Source organism: Hakea prostrata, chromosome 7 (assembly GCF_041222555.1).
Source record: "Hakea prostrata isolate BN-2017 chromosome 7, UWA_Hpros_2, whole genome shotgun sequence".
NCBI lineage: Eukaryota > Viridiplantae > Streptophyta > Magnoliopsida > Proteales > Proteaceae > Hakea > Hakea prostrata.
Window position 1 is genome coordinate 7,917,570 of NC_142606.1, and position 11,283 is coordinate 7,928,852.

Consider the following 11,283-nt stretch of genomic DNA (forward strand, 5'->3'; position numbering starts at 1 on the left):
CTACAACTTCAGAGGAGCTTAATTATTATAGGCAATGCTTTACCCCCTAAAAGTTTGGTCCGGTCGACCTGATCCATCATTAACCTGTAACGCCGTAACGAATTTCCAATTTTGAAGGTCAGGGGTTCGAAGTTGAAATATAAATGGGTCATCCTGAACCGGGCTCATCCCGTGCGATTCAATTCTAGGGGGGCTTTTTTTAGCTTAAGTGCATCTCAACTACAACTTCAGGGGAGCTTAATTATTATAGGCAATGCTTCACCCCCTAAAAGTTTGGTCTGGTCGACCTGATCCATCATTAACCTGTAACGTCGTAACAAATTTCCAATTTTGAAGGTCAGGGGTTCGAAGTTGAAATATAAATGGGTCATCCTGAAACGAGCTCATCCCGTGCGGTTCAATTTTAGGGGGGGTTTTTTAGCTTAAGTGCATCTCGACTATAGCTTTAGAGGAGCTTAATTATTATAGGCAATGCTTCACCCCCTAAAAGTTTGGTCCGGTCAACTTGATCCATCCTTAACCTGTAACGCCGTAACGAATTTCCAATTTTGAAGGTCAGGGGTTCGAAATTGAAATATAAACGGGTCATCCTGAACCGGGCTCATCCCATGCGGTTCAATTTTAGGGGTTTTTTTTTGTCTTAAGTGCATCTCAACTACAGATTCAGATGAGCTTAATTATTATAGGCAATGCTTCACCACCTAAAAGTTTGGTCCCATCGACCTGATCCATCCTTAACCCGTAACGCCATAACGAATTTCCAATTTTGAAGGTCAGGGGTTCGAAATTGAAATATAAATGGGTAATCTTGAACCGGGCTCATCCCGTGCGGTTCAATTTTAGGGGTTTTTTTAAGCTTAAGTGCATCTCGACTACAGCTTCAGAGGAGCTTAATTATTATAGGCAATGCTTCACCCCCTAAAAGTTTGGTCTGGTCGACCTGATCCATCCTTAACCTGTAACGCCGTAACGAATTTCCAAGTTTGAAGGTCAAGGGTTCGAAGTTGAAATATAAATGGGTCATCCTGAACCGGGCTCATCCCGTGCAGTTCAATTTTAGGTTTTTTTTTAGCTTAAGTGCATCTCGACTACAGCTTTAGAGGAGCTTAATTATTATAGGCAATGCTTCACCCCTTTAAAGTTTGGTCCGGTTGACCTGATCCATCCTTAACCTGTAACGTCGTAACGAATTTCCAATTTTGAAGGTCAGGGGTTCGAAGTTGAAATATAAATGGGTCATTCTGAACCGGGCTCATCCCGTGCGGTTCAATTTTAGGGTTTTTTTTTTAGCTTAAGTGCATCTCAACTACAGCTTCAGAGGAGCTTAATTATTATAGGCAATGCTTCACCCCCCAAAAGTTTGGTCCGGTCGACTTGATCCATCCTTAACCTGTAACGTCGTAATGAATTTCCAATTTTGAAGGTCAAGGGTTCGAAGTTGAAATATAAATGGGTCATCCTAAACCAGGCTCATCCCGTGCGGTTCAATTCTATGGGGGCTTTTTAGCTTAAGTGCATCTCGACTACAGCTTTAGAGGAGCTTAATTATTATAGGCAATGCTTTACCCCCTAAAAGTTTGTTCCGGTTGACCTGATCCATCATTAACCTGTAACGCCGTAACGAATTTCCAATTTTGAAGGTCAATGGGTCATCTGAACCGGGCTCATCCCATGCGGTTCAATTTTAGGGTTTTTTTTTTAGCTTAAGTGCATCTCAACTACAGCTCCAGAGGAGCTTAATTATTATAAGCAATGCTTCACCCCCTAAAAGTTTGGTCTGGTTGACCTGATCCATCTTAACCTGTAACGCCGTAACAAATTTCCAATTTTGAAGGTCAGGGGTTCGAAGTTGAAATATAAATGGGTCATCTTGAACCGGGCTCATCCCGTGTGGTTCAATTTTAGGGTTTTTTTTTTTAGCTTAAGTGCATCTCGACTACAGCTTCAAAGGAGCTTAATTATTATAGGCAATGCTTCACCCCCTAAAAGTTTGGTCTGGTCGACCTGATCCATCCTTAACTTGTAACGCCGTAACGAATTTCCAATTTTGAAGGTCAGGGGTTTGAAGTTGAAATATAAATGGGTCATCCTGAACCAGGCTCATCCCGTGCAGTTCAATTTTAGGGGTTTTTTTTAGCTTAAGTGCATCTCGACTACAACTTTAGAGGAGCTTAATTATTATAGGCAATGCTTCACCCCCTAAAAGTTTGGTCCGGTCGACCTGATCCATCATTAACCTGTAACGCCGTAACGAATTTCCAATTTTGAAGGTCAGGGGTCCGAAGTTTAAATATAAATGGGTCATCTGAACCGGGCTCATCCCGTGCAGTTCAATTTTAGGGGTTTTTTTTAGCTTAAGTGCATCTCGACTACAACTTTAGAGGAGCTTAATTATTATAGGCAATGCTTCACCCCCTAAAAGTTTGGTCCGGTCGACCTGATCCATCATTAACCTGTAACGCCGTAACGAATTTCCAATTTTGAAGGTCAGGGGTCCGAAGTTTAAATATAAATGGGTCATCTGAACCAGACTCATCCCGTGCAGTTCAATTTTAGGGTTTTTTTTTTAGCTTAAGTGCATATTGACTACAACTTTAGAGGAGCTTAATTATTATAGGCAATGCTTCACCCCCTAAAAGTTTGGTCCGGTCGACTGATCCATCATTAACCTGTAACGCCGTAACGAATTTCCAATTTTGAAGGTCAGGGGTCCGAAGTTTAAATATAAATGGGTCATCTGAACCAGACTCATCCCGTGCAGTTCAATTTTAGGTTTTTTTTTTTAGCTTAAGTGCATATTGACTACAACTTTAGAGGAGCTTAATTATTATAGGCAATGCTTCACCCCCTAAAAGTTTGGTCCGGTCGACCTGATCCATCATTAACCTGTAACGCCGTAATGAATTTTCAATTTTGAAGGTCAGGGGTTTAAAGTTGAAATATAAATGGGTCATCCTGAACCGGGCTCATCCGTGCGGTTCAATTTTAAGGGTTTTTTTTTAGCTTAAATGCATCTCGACTACAGTTTCAGAGGAGCTTAATTATTATAGGCAATGTTTCACCCCTAACTTGGAGAATATTTGAACTCTAACCTCCTATATAAAAACATTGGTCTTTTGCTAAATAAGGCCCTTTTTATCATTCTCAATTATGATAATTTTTTATTATTTTAAATTATTTGGTATCTATTATCAATATTGTTTTTATTTAAAATAATAGAAAAACTTCCAAAATCCATAATAAATTTTTTGTCTATTTATGAATTATGGTGAGAATTTCATTCTCTTCATTTATGCAAAGGTATACATAAAATTTGATAGTTAAGATGAGGGTAAAATAGTCAATACACATTCTTTTATTAATTTTTTTCTTCTTTTCTCTTTTGTTCACTTGCTCACTATTATTTTCTAATTATTTTTTATTTTGACATATCAAACTTATTTTTCATTCTATAATTTATTTTTGACAAAATTCACCAAACCATTTTTCATTATTGACCAATAATTAATTATTGTACTTATATCTTTTGAATAAGCAGACAGAGAAAGAGAATTGATACAAAAAAGAGCCTAAGCCACCCTTCAAAATTCATTCATTGTGATTTTCTTAATTGCAATAAAGACTCAAGAGATGGATAGAGAGATATTTTGTTGATAATCCTCACTTATCAACGTTGAGTTTGGATTCCATAATTAATTATGTTTTTTTGTTTCAATTATCATTCACAATTATGACAAATTTTTCTTATTTTAAATTGTTTAGCATCTATTGTCATTTATATTCTTATTTAAAATAATAGAAAAACCTCCTAAATCCATTATAGAAAAACGAAGGAAAAGAAAATGTAAAAAGAGAGAACCAAACAAACCCTAGGGCAATTTTACGGAATTAAGAAAATTTCCAAAAATATAGTGTCAATCATGGACTCGGACTAGGACTTGTTCTTTTCGGGTTGAGCGAACCGCTAATCTCGTGAGATTAAAGGAAAGGAAAGGAAATAAGGAAATAAGGAATTTGGCGTAGTTGAGAAGACGGATATGCCCTTCACCCGTTAGTTTCTGTTCGTCGATTTGAAGTACTCACATTCCAAAGTCATAATAATATCTGTTCCAAGCAGAAGAAGGAGAGGCCAATTAAAACCCTTATTAGTCCCCTCTCTCTCCCTCTCTCTCCGCCCCGCTTTGCTACAAAACCCTAGAAAATAAAGCATTAGAGAGAGCACTACCCGATTCGCAGTTTCGGTTATCTACTTCCCGTCTAACCTGATTCGCTTCCATGATCACGAGGTAAGCTGTTCTTCTAATTTACCTTTTGTTTTCTGCTACAGCACGGCTCGATCAACTTGTAATTTTTTACTTCTTCTTTTCTTTTAAGAGTTCCATGTCAATTTTTCTGTGTTTCGTGGTCTTATTTAAGTGATTCTGTTTACGATTTGGAAGAGAAAGGGGATTTTCAGCTGATTGATGATCTCAGATGTTATTGGAATCATGCATATTTTCCTTTGATTGTTTTGTTTTATTTAGTTCTTTGTTATGCTGAAAGCTGAATTTGTTGCTTAACTGATCTGATTGGCGCAAGAACAAGGCTCGTTGTAGCGAGAAAAGACACGGTTACGGTTGACGAAACACGGCCTTTTTCTTTTTCCTCTTCTACTTTTTTGTTTTTGGTGTATTTTTGTTTTTAACTGGAACTCCTAATGTTGTATTATTTGTTTATTTTTTTTCTTCTTTCTTTTTCCTGATTGTTGCTCGCATGGGTTATTGCGACTTAATAATTTAGAACTTATTTACAACCTACCATATGATGAGGTCAGGAATACGTCTCAGGATATTCTCCACTTTTGGCTGCCTGCTGAGGTAGCGTAATGTTGTCGTAATGGCTTTAAAAGGCTTCATCAAGGAGTGAGGACTCCAAACCTTACATAAATATATATTTCAATGTTCCCTTCACATACTGTTATGGGACTAACTGGGGCTGGACTATCGTAGTTGCCTCTGGGCTAAATCTTACCAACGACAGAACACCCCCCACCCCCTTGTTTTTCCCCCTTATCCCTCTGAAGGGAAGAGGGTGTGTTACTCTAACCTGCCCAGGTAGGGTTTCCATAGATAATGCTAATGATTAGGTAAGAGGATGCATCTAAAGATATTGGCCTATTGAGCTGTTTACTGAAGCTAGCTCAATTTTGATTCGTGGTTTTAATAGGCTTTATGAAGGAGTGAGGATTCCAATCTTTATTTGGACTGCAGTGTTCCTATGAGTTAGATTTTATGCACAACAACTCCATGTTATCTAAATTGAAGAGTTTTTTTTCCTATTGATCCCCACTTTCAGACACCTGGCCTTCTCTATATGTCCTTTGTCTGCTCTGATCTCATGTTGAGAATGAAATAGGGTCTTCACTTTGAATGTGAACACTTAATCACTTCCTCCTTATTAATTGCACTTTTATGCTTGTATTTATTTATTTTGAATATGTCCATTTCCCCCTCAAGGTTTTTTTCTTGCCATTCACTTTCTTGGATTTTGTGGGGCAACTCTCTCTCCCCCCTCCCTCTCACGCATGCACGTATGCAATCATAAAAAATGTGTAATTGGATTGCATATTTTGACCCTAAAAATTATCTCCTTTCAAGATGCTCTTTTTTAGGTCTTTGTAATTCCTGACTCTGAATTATTACTCCCCCTCCGCCCCCCCCCCCCCAAAAAAAAAAAAAGAGTAAAGAAAAAAGAGAAGAAAACAAACCTCTTAGAATTTTCTTCACTGAGTATCTGCCCAGTTTGATTTTGCATAGGGTACCCTTTGAGAGATTGAAGTGCATTTTGCATGGTCACTCTGCTGGAATCAATGTATGCGGACTTGGTTGGGTAACAATAAATAAAATGAATAAAAATCTTAGCATTTGAATATTATCTGTTACTAGGGCAATATTCTGCTTCTTATGACCTTTAAAAGCCTTTTATTATCATCATGGTTGCTTCCATTGTATGCTAGTATCTCTAACTTTGTGCATATAGTCACTATTTAAGATTAAAAGAATTTACTTCTTTTGATTAAAAAAGAAAATGTTTCATAAAATTGAATTTATCATTCTATTGATCTGACACATTGAGCACATCTGGAAACACTGTGTTAATAGACTGAATAATTTATATGTATTCCAAAACCAAGTGCTTCAGCAATTGAACACTTGGATCGGTGAACAACCATAGTAATATGTTGACAATTTCTCCTTTGCCTTCTTGCTTGTTATTTAAGTTAAACTATTCCTGATTCTGCTTACCGGCAAAATGCAGGTTTTATGTGAAACTGTCATCTTTTCCCTGAAAGAGTATCCAAGTTCTGTCTGGTGGTGAATTTTGAAGAGACTGAGGGGTTCATATATCTGAGTCTTTGAGTTAGTGGATCCTTCTGAATTCAGTATGACGCTTAATTGTCGTCTTATAACATACTCATCAGATATCATAGATGGAGAGCCGGTCTATGTTTCATCGAATTGCCTTCCTATCAAGGCTGCAAATTTTGAACCTGCAGGACATGCATTCCATTCTGCAGCACTCAAACTTCTTGGTTTTGGCAAGGAAGAAGATACAGATGCTGTTGAGCAGAATGATTCACCTGACAAGAGAAGTGATTATATTCCTTCAGCTGATTCTTATAGCAGCAAAGGCAAAAAGAAATCTGGCGAAGGCAAGCAACAAGACCATTATGCTTTCCTGGGTTTGGGGCATCTACGTTTTCTGGCAACTGAAGAGCAGATTAAAAGAAGTTATAGGGAGGCTGCCTTAAAGCATCATCCTGACAAGCTAGCTTCTCTTCTTCTTGCGGTGGAAACTGAAGCTGCAAAGCAAGCAAAGAAAGATGAGATAGAGAATCATTTCAAAGCCATCCAGGAAGCATATGAAGTCCTTATGGATCCTGTGAAGCGAAGGATATATGATTCCACTGATGAGTTTGATGATGAAATCCCCACAGACTGTGCACCACAGGACTTCTTCAAGGTGTTTGGTCCAGCTTTCATGAGAAATGCGAGGTGGTCTGTGAACCAACCAGTGCCATCACTGGGCGAAGAGAATAACCCAGTGAATGAAGTTGACCATTTCTACAGTTTTTGGTACAACTTTAAGAGCTGGAGAGAGTTTCCACAGTCGGATGATTTTGATCTTGAGCAAGCTGAGTCTCGTGACCATAGGAGGTGGATGGAGAGACAAAATTCCAAACTTAGAGAGAAAGCAAGGAAAGAAGAATATGCACGAGTACGTGCACTTGTTGACAATGCTTACAAGAGGGACCCTCGAATTCTGAAGAGAAAGGAAGAAGAGAAGGCGGAGAAGCAAAGGAAGAAGGAGGCCAGGTTCCTTGCTAGGAAGATGCAAGAGGAAGAAGCTGCCAGGGTTGCTGAAGAGGAGAAACGCAAGAAAGAGGAAGAAGACAGAAGGGCCGCTGAAGCTGCTGCAAATCAGAAGAAAATGAAAGAGAAAGAAAAGAAGCTCTTGCGCAAAGAGCGAACCCGTCTGCGGACACTCTCCGGGTCTGTTTTGTCTAAACATTTGGTTGGTCTTACTGAGGATGATGTGGAGAGTATTTGTATGTCATTTGAGATTGAGAAGTTGAGAAGTCTGTGTGATGAGGTTGAACACAAAGAGGGGATTGAGCGTGCACAGCTCATAAAAGATGCATTGGGAGGGAATAAAAATTCTGAGGGGCCAAAACAAGATGAGAAGAATGCTCTACAAAATGGTTCAGTAGAAGTTAATAACAATGTGTCTGGTAGCCAGTTAAAGGAAGCAAATCCATTAAGCAGCTACGAGAAAAGGGAAAAACCATGGAGCAGAGAGGAGATTGAGCTATTGCGGAAAGGAATGCAGAAGTACGCCAAAGGAACTTCTCGTAGGTGGGAAGTTATCTCAGAATACCTTGGTACTGGAAGATCCGTGGAAGAGATTCTTAAGGCAACGAAAACGGTTCTGCTACAGAAGCCTGACTCTGCAAAAGCTTTTGATTCGTTCCTTGAGAAGAGAAAACCGGCTCCAACCATTGCATCCCCTCTTACCACAAGACAAGAATCAGGAGAAACAGTTATCCCGGTGGATCTTCCCAAGAAAGATGTGTCTGAGATAATTAATTCTAAGCCTTTGAGTAGTGATGTTGGGGTCATGGCAAATGGCACTTCTTCAAGTACCGAACAACAGGATGAGTGGTCTGCTATTCAAGAAAGGGCACTAATTCAGGCTTTAAAAACCTTCCCGAAGGAAGCAAACCAGCGGTGGGAACGAGTTGCAACTGCAGTTCCTGGGAAGACGGTGAATCAATGCAAGAAGAAGTTTGCCATGTTGAAGGAGAACTTTAGAAGCAAGAAAAGTGCAGAATGATCGGATTTGTTCTTAAAACACGGAATAGTTGCAGTCGAAAAGAAGTTTATTGTTTGGTATCAAGAGGAAGAGTTTCGTTTATCTTGAAGATGGAATTAGCTTAATGTTACATGGTGTTCAGAGAGTATTTTTCCCAGCATCGGATTTCGTTAGTTACACCACACAAGTTATATAGAACTCAGATTATTGGAAGATGAGTTCATATGGAATGGCCTTGCAGAGATTCATTGCTCTTTCCATTCTTGCTTGCGGGATTATTTTAGTTGAATCTATCATATTTGAGGTTGTCATGTCTCGAGAGAAGGGAGATTATAAAAGATCTAGTGGAAAATCGACTTGTAGAATTAGCTGACTACATGTTGTAGGTCCATAATTCTTATGACAGAACTCATTCCAACTTTCTGACTTCGTAATTTATATGATTAATAATTGTTTGTTACCTTATTTGTATGATCCGCTCGGTGCATGTTTTGCCTCTTTTCAAATGTATAGCGGAAAGATATGAGGAAACATAATTCTTTATTCCTCTGCCCAAACATTGGGGAAATATTGGGGGTAAAGTGACTGCCGTCTTGCCTTGAGATCCTTGACATTCTTCCTTGCCTTTGGACTTGCGTTTGTAAAGGCTGTGAGGCTTCCATCTCCACCCTTTTCCACACCATGAAAACCACAACTCTCAAACAGAGCAGGGTCTCTAGAACCTTGTGTGGATTTTCTGTTCTCTTGTGTTCAAGAGTTAAATACAAAAATAAAATGAAACTTCCAAAATAATTTATAAGTGATTACAGTATATTGTCATTATTGTATTTTCAGGAAAATCATTGTATACTTTTGAAGTAGGCAAAATAATGCTAGTATTGAAATTGTTAGTATTGAAATTGTTAAATAGGCGAGTTCTCATCCGGTTGAATGTATCCCTCTGAACTGCTTGTTTGATATTGTCAAATGACTCACTCATGTTGGTGTCTCATAACATATACTCACAAGGTTCTATCTTAATATTATTTATAAATGAATCTCTTCCCTCCTTAATGTATGGTAGAAGAAAATTAAAATAATATAGTATTATTTTCAATCCTTTAAAGTATAGAATTTCGATTCTTCACACCCTTCCACTGTACATTTAAGACAGTTGGTCCATCTTTGAGTCGTGACAAGGTGGAATAGAGTTAGATTTTTCTCTTAAATATGTGGTGGAGAAATGACAAGTTGGAATAGAGCTAGATTTCTCTCCTAAATATGCGGTGGAGAAATGTGACGGAACATAATCCACTACCCGAGAGAGAGCGTTTTAGGTCATGATTTTCTTTCTTTTTTTTTTTTTTTTGGTAAACAGTCATGATTTTCTTATGGTGCACATACACATCATTGGTCCATTTATCTACGCTGGCTGTTCAAGGTTTTCCTACGCCGACATTTTTTAATCCAGCGAGGACTGAACTGAAAAGTGCCTCTATTCTCATTGGTTGAAGGCTTGATGCCATTAGTGGCGTGCTCAATCCCATAGACGCCGCCCTCCACTTCGGATGTATGCCCTTAGATTATCTTTCTGACCGTGCCATTGGTTGGGAGACCACACGCTATCATTTCCCCTTTCTATAATCCCTGTGCCGATTTTTCTCAGTTTCTCTTAAACGAGTATTCATTATTTCTCCTCTCATTTTACCTTTGGTCAGCTCTACCCAGACAAGGAAAGGGCTTGCGATCGAAGCCGGCAGCGGTCGGCGTTTAAAATTGGCTATCCAGGAACTGTAATAGTTGCTAATTTTCAGGTATTTCATGAATTTTTTTAGGGTTAATCGACTTTGATCACATCTATGTTCTTCATTTATTGCTTATCTGCTTCCAACTCTTAAAAATTAAGAATTGTAGGTATTTTCATTGACCAGATTTTGCTTTTGTATCAAGAGAGTTCATGTATCGTTTTCCTACCCACCTTTTCGAATATCCAATTTTTATTTGTTGTTGGGGTTTGATGAAATTTATTGGTGTTTTGTGATTTGAGATTTCGTTTGTACAATCAGTGCGATACTGGTTATTACTAACTTTTATGCTTTAGCTGAACAAACCTATTGACGTTCTAATCGAGAAAAAAACATTGGGAGATGAGAATCGTTTGTTTGATGATCCGCTGGAGAAACTAAGCTATTCTGAACTAATTTATCTTTTTTGCATGGTAATCGATTCAAATAGTCTTATGATAACCTAATTCAGGGTCTCTCATTAATTTTTTTGGGCCGCCTGGGCCGTGCCCCTAGTGGTTTCAGAGCCTCCATCATCCAAGAGTCGACAGAGTTAAAGGTAGGGTGGCATCGGGGAACAGACTGTCAGTAAAGCAGCTAAACATGGAGTTTCGTTTAATCATTTGGGGGTGACATAGGGATTAAGGATCACATGTGGTCTGAATTTGGTAGTTTAGGAAGCCTGTGCCCGTGATACTAATCAAATGCATCCAATAGAAACTAATTGGAATGTCATAATGGAGTTTGAAATGTGAAATTGCAGAATTTTATAGGTAGAAATGCAAGTAAAGAATAAAGCCATATTAAATGCACTGGAAGGTCCAGATTGACCTGGCAAGGCTGTTAGAAACTCAATTCTGAAATCAGTCTAATTGATATTACGAAATGAGCTTGGATCTCAATGAAACGACACAGGTGAATAGACCTAGGAAAAGTATCAGCATCGAGTTTTATGACTCTAGGTTGTGTTTGATGTTTATCAACTTGCCTTCAGAAGTTAAACTGTCCAATGTAACAGCATGAAGCATTCCTTGGACATAGAACTTAGTAAGGACAGAGAGATGGCTTAGCAACTCTCTTTCCAGCAATGGAGAGGTAATCTTAAGCCAATGAGGTCCAGATTGACCTGGCAAGGCTGTTAGAAACTCAATTCTGAAATCAGTCTAAT

The 11,283-nt window shown here is 38.6% G+C and overlaps 1 protein-coding gene across 1 annotated transcript; it reads left to right on the forward strand.

The window, feature by feature from the left end:
• Positions 1-4,122: 4,122 nt before the first annotated feature.
• On the forward strand, positions 4,123-8,890 carry LOC149009409 (uncharacterized). The gene is made up of 2 exons (XM_089163478.1): positions 4,123-4,286; positions 6,298-8,890. Exon 2 carries the CDS (start codon positions 6,424-6,426, stop codon positions 8,371-8,373), a length of 1,950 nt encoding a protein of 649 aa, XP_089019604.1. The 5' UTR covers positions 4,123-4,286; positions 6,298-6,423; the 3' UTR covers positions 8,374-8,890.
• Positions 8,891-11,283: the final 2,393 nt, after the last annotated feature.